The 4,507-nt window shown below is 35.7% G+C and overlaps 1 protein-coding gene across 1 annotated transcript in view; it reads left to right on the forward strand.

The window, feature by feature from the left end:
* The window catches only part of sema4f (sema domain, immunoglobulin domain (Ig), transmembrane domain (TM) and short cytoplasmic domain, (semaphorin) 4F), a gene marked incomplete at its 5' end in the record, with an annotated part of 76,188 nt that overhangs the window by 69,030 nt on the left and 2,651 nt on the right, over positions 1-4,507 (forward strand). Inside the window, 6 exon segments of the mRNA XM_014019065.1 lie at positions 113-254; positions 519-732; positions 2,959-3,068; positions 3,187-3,338; positions 3,431-3,486; positions 3,585-3,775. Of these exon segments, the coding sequence (XP_013874519.1) occupies positions 113-254; positions 519-732; positions 2,959-3,068; positions 3,187-3,338; positions 3,431-3,486; positions 3,585-3,775 (865 nt within the window).

A 4,507-nucleotide genomic window follows, 5' to 3' on the forward strand; every position in this document is an offset into this window, starting at 1 on the left:
GAATGCCACAAATTCTCCTAAATCACTCGTACGCACAATTTAAGAACAAATCTGTGCGTACGAACGGTTCTTGCATGAGGCCCAATGAGAGCTTTTGTTTCTTTTCTTCCAGGGAGCCTGAGGATGTGTCAGCTGTGTGTGTTTTCAGTCTGTCTGACATCGGCAAAGTGATGGACGGTCCTTTCAAAGAGCTGAAGAAACCTTACGACAACTGGATCAATCCTGATCCAGTTCCGAATCCAAGACCTGGACAGGTACCAACACTACCTGTTCCCATTGAAAAACCTATTACTGCTGATTTTACTTGGTTTAGAAATATTTTTCTCATTACAATGTATTCATTTACTACAAATAAGAATTCAAAACAAAAAGAAAACCTTAAAGGTAGTATATTTAAATTTAAAGTCTTATATTTTCATTTTTTCTTAATGAACTTGCTGGTTATATTTGCTATATATAAATTAGCTATATTTGCAGTGTAATTCCACAGGTTAAAACATTCTTATTTTTCTTTTCAGTGTTTGAACAACGAGCTAAAGGCTGAAGGATTTGAGTCGTCCCTGAAGCTCCCTGACAAGGTGCTGACGTTTGTGAGAGACCACCCCCTGATGGAGAACAGCGTCACTGCGGCCCCCCTGTTGGTCCGGAGGGGAATCAAATACACCAAGCTGGCTGTGAAGCTGACAGGAAGTGCGGAGGAGCGCCAAGCAGCATTGCTGCATCTTGGAACAGGTGAGGACTGCAAACCATAATCTGTATCTGGACCTGAAGTTCTGTCCAAAAGTCTTGAGGAAGCTCAGGTCTGATTTGGAGTGATTTGTAGAAGGGAATACAGCTTCAAGCACAAAAAGTCTAAACTAAGAGAAGGAACCGGTTGTAGCTTCAGTATTTGTTGCTACAGCTGAGCATGTTTGTACCAACAGGGTTAGCTGAAAACATGAAACCTGAGTGATGAACTGAATGAAAGGTGATGAATCTTTGCAGGACTTTTTCCTCGTGATGTGCGTATCGATACCTAAATTTCAATATCAGAACTTCATGCTCTAGAATCGATACTAAAATCAAAATATTGATGCTTCAATCATTTCAGGAAACGTATTTTATTAACTGAAACATGAAGGAAAATAAGTAAACTAAGGAAATTTTGTCTAAATGAAACAGAGTTGGTGGAAACTACTTTTTCTTCCGCCTAGGTTACATGTTCTGTATTTTAATATAATACATTCATGTAACATAAATTAAGACTGAAGTTTTCATTTTTATATCAGTTCTCGATAACAAAACAATCATTTATTCACTGGTTTTATAATTTTACTTCTTTTTTTATTGTTTAAATGATTTTATGTGATTGTTTACTCTGGTTTTTCTGCTTTATTAGCTTGTCTGTATTGCAAATAAGGGCAGATGAGTTTAAAATGAATAAATAGATTACTACGGTTTCATTTATGAAGCAATGATTTGAAATACAGTACTTTTTAAAGATTTAGACATTAGGTGTATTTGTACACGTATCAGTTCTGGATCAGTATCAGTATCACCGATGCCAGCCTGATTTTCACTCAATGACAGAATCAGAAACGTTGATATCAAACATCACTACTGTTTTCTGGTTCTTTTTAGCAGTGTTGTATAAAGTACCACAAAGTGATACTTGCGTAAAAGTACAAGTATCTGACTGTAGTGGTCACCTCGAGGTGGAATAAACAGTTCCATCTGTCTTTGACCCTAATCTCAGAAGATCTCCCTCAGAAGAGACATTTTTTAAATTTTATTTAATCAAGATAATAAACAAAATAATAATGTTCTTTATATGTTTGATTTATATTTTCTTTTAACTGAAAGTTATTATCATTTTATAAATCAAAGTTATATAATGAAAATAATGACAATCTATCTTTTGCATTATAATTAAGAAAAAGAAAAAAAACACACAAAAAGAATATTGTTCCAATGTTCCTTTATTTATTTTACACAAATCTTTGCTTAATCAACTGTTATTTGACAGTAAAGTCATTAAGGAACTATATCGTATTAAAATAATTAATTTATGTTAAATTTAGGATGCACTAGTTTAGCTGTTTCAGTTTATATCAAGGCTGCCCAAACCTTTTCTCCAAAATGAAAATCTATCTGAGGGCTGCAGCCAAATACAAAAATATAATTCATGAAATACAAATACTTCTTAAGTACAGTCCTTTTATTTGAATGATTATGTCCTGCTGGAGTGTGACATGATTTGTTTGTGTACAAACTAATACAGTATCAGAGTTTTATGTATTTATACTTCTCATTCAACCACAATTAAATTCACTCTATCTAGGAGGCACAGTTTATAAGGATAGTATTTATTTTTTACAATAACAAGCTGGAATGAAAATAAGCAAAAATGAAATAAAAGTAACAACTTTCTACTTATTGCTCTTTTTAAAATGTAAGGAGTAGAAAGTACAGATAACTGTGTGAAAATGTAAGACGCAGAAGTAAAAAGTAGGCTGAAAAATAATTATTCAAGTACAGATACCCCAAAATTCTACTTAAGTACAGTAACAAAGTATTTGTACGTAGTTACTTTACAACTCTGCATTTTAGTCCCAACACTTCAGCCACTACAGAAGATATTATTGAACAACCTGCACACCTTGCTTACAATAATCCAAGTGCTTAAAGAATTGATATGTCTAAGAAGATTAATACAACAATGACAAAATAAATAAATGCTCTCAAGCTGTTTAGTTACAAGGAAGTTAAAAATAATAGAAAATCTGTCAAAACATAATAAAAAATAAAATAATATTTGGACGTTATTGTTCAGGTACACATTAAATACTGTATATATGACTTTGGTAAAAACATGAAAAGAAGCTGAAATATTCTCTTTCAAACTGTGCTGTTTGGCTTTTCAAACTGAAATAAAAAAGCGGTAAAATGCTTAAAAAAGTTAACGTTTTGTTGTTGCAGACCGTGGGGAGCTCCACCAGGTGGCAGTAGTGGGCCTGAATGCCACTTTACTCCAAGAGATTCCTCTGTTTTCTCCACAGGAGCCTGTTAATAATATAATCCTGCATCAGGTAAGGCACATCCACCCACGGCTCATGATGAAGCTGTGTGTTTGTGTGTGTGTGTGTGTGTGTGTGTGTGTGTGTGTGCAGTGTGCAGTGGTTCTGTAAGGCTTCTCTGTGGTTTCAGGGTGCGGCGCTGGTGGGAAGCCCTCTGTCTGTGGCTCGGGTCCAGACTGAAGGCTGCGCTCTGTATCGCAGCTGTGAGGTCTGTGCCAGAGCCCGAGGACTGGGCTGTGTGTGGAGCTCAGAGGAAAACACCTGCCAGTCAACACAAGAAAAGTGAGAACTACAAAATAACAGCGAACTTTAAATCGTTTTTAGTCAAACTGTAATTAAATGAACAACTTTTACATTATTTTTGTGTATTTCAGCCCCGGTCCTGGTGATATTGTGGATAATGCCTTAAAAAAGTGTCAAACACATGAGAGTAAGCCCAATCCAATTCACGTAAAATAAATATGATCAAGCAGCTCATTTATTTTCGACCTGTCAGGTAACTGGTCTGGTTCTGGTTCCCACCTTCAGGCCGTTGCCACCCAGCTATAAGGGAGCTGAAAGTGGCCGTGGGACTACGCATCCTGCTGCCATGTGTCCAGCTGTCCCCCCGGCCCTGCAGCTGGGACCACCCCCCACACAGACACACCAGGCAGCACAACTCCGACTTAGAGGTGACCGTCTCAGAGGACAGCCTGGGGACATACATCTGCACATGCCAGGTATGGAGGAATGACAAAAACAAAACTTTACACTTCAAAGATTTTTTTAACCACGCTTTTTACTGTTTTGAAGAACAAATATTAACAAAAACTAGGGGTGGTTGTGTTGATTTAAGTACTAATACCAAATTGAGTACTGGATCTAAAGAAGCGGGAAGAGATTGATTCTTTTGTTTACACTTTATTTTTCACAAATAAAAGGAAAAATAAAGTCAGTAATGCAGAGACTCCAAATTACAAATTAAAAATTACAAATTAGTTACACTGCGCCTACATTCAATGGAAGTTTTTTTTTCTTGTTGTTGATATCGTTCTGTTTTATTTTACATTGCTGATTTTTTTTTTGTTACTTTGCAAGAGGGAATTTTTCTTAAACAACTGTGTGCAGAAGAAGGTAATTAAGGGATTATTTTTTTTACTCAATACTCTGAGTAAAAAGACCTCAAATTTCTTAAATTCTTTAAAAAATATTTAAGTTAGTCTTAAATATGTTATTAAAAGATCTTTAATTTTGTTGGGCTGGAGGAATTAAAGTTCTCCATCTCTGCAGCATGTTTCCTGGAAGTGAGGAGGACAAATAAAAACATGTTGTTCTGTAGAGATTTAACTGACGCTGTTTTCAACCCATACAAAAACCAAAGTCACAGTTTTAGCCAATCAGAAGCTGCTTTTCATATTAGTGGCAAACAATAACAGTAACAACAGCTTTTTGACAAGTTTAAAGTTTCTTTA

The sequence above is a fragment of the Austrofundulus limnaeus genome, unplaced genomic scaffold (assembly GCF_001266775.1).
Source record: "Austrofundulus limnaeus strain Quisiro unplaced genomic scaffold, Austrofundulus_limnaeus-1.0 Scaffold208, whole genome shotgun sequence".
In the NCBI taxonomy this organism is placed as follows: Eukaryota; Metazoa; Chordata; class Actinopteri; order Cyprinodontiformes; family Rivulidae; genus Austrofundulus; species Austrofundulus limnaeus.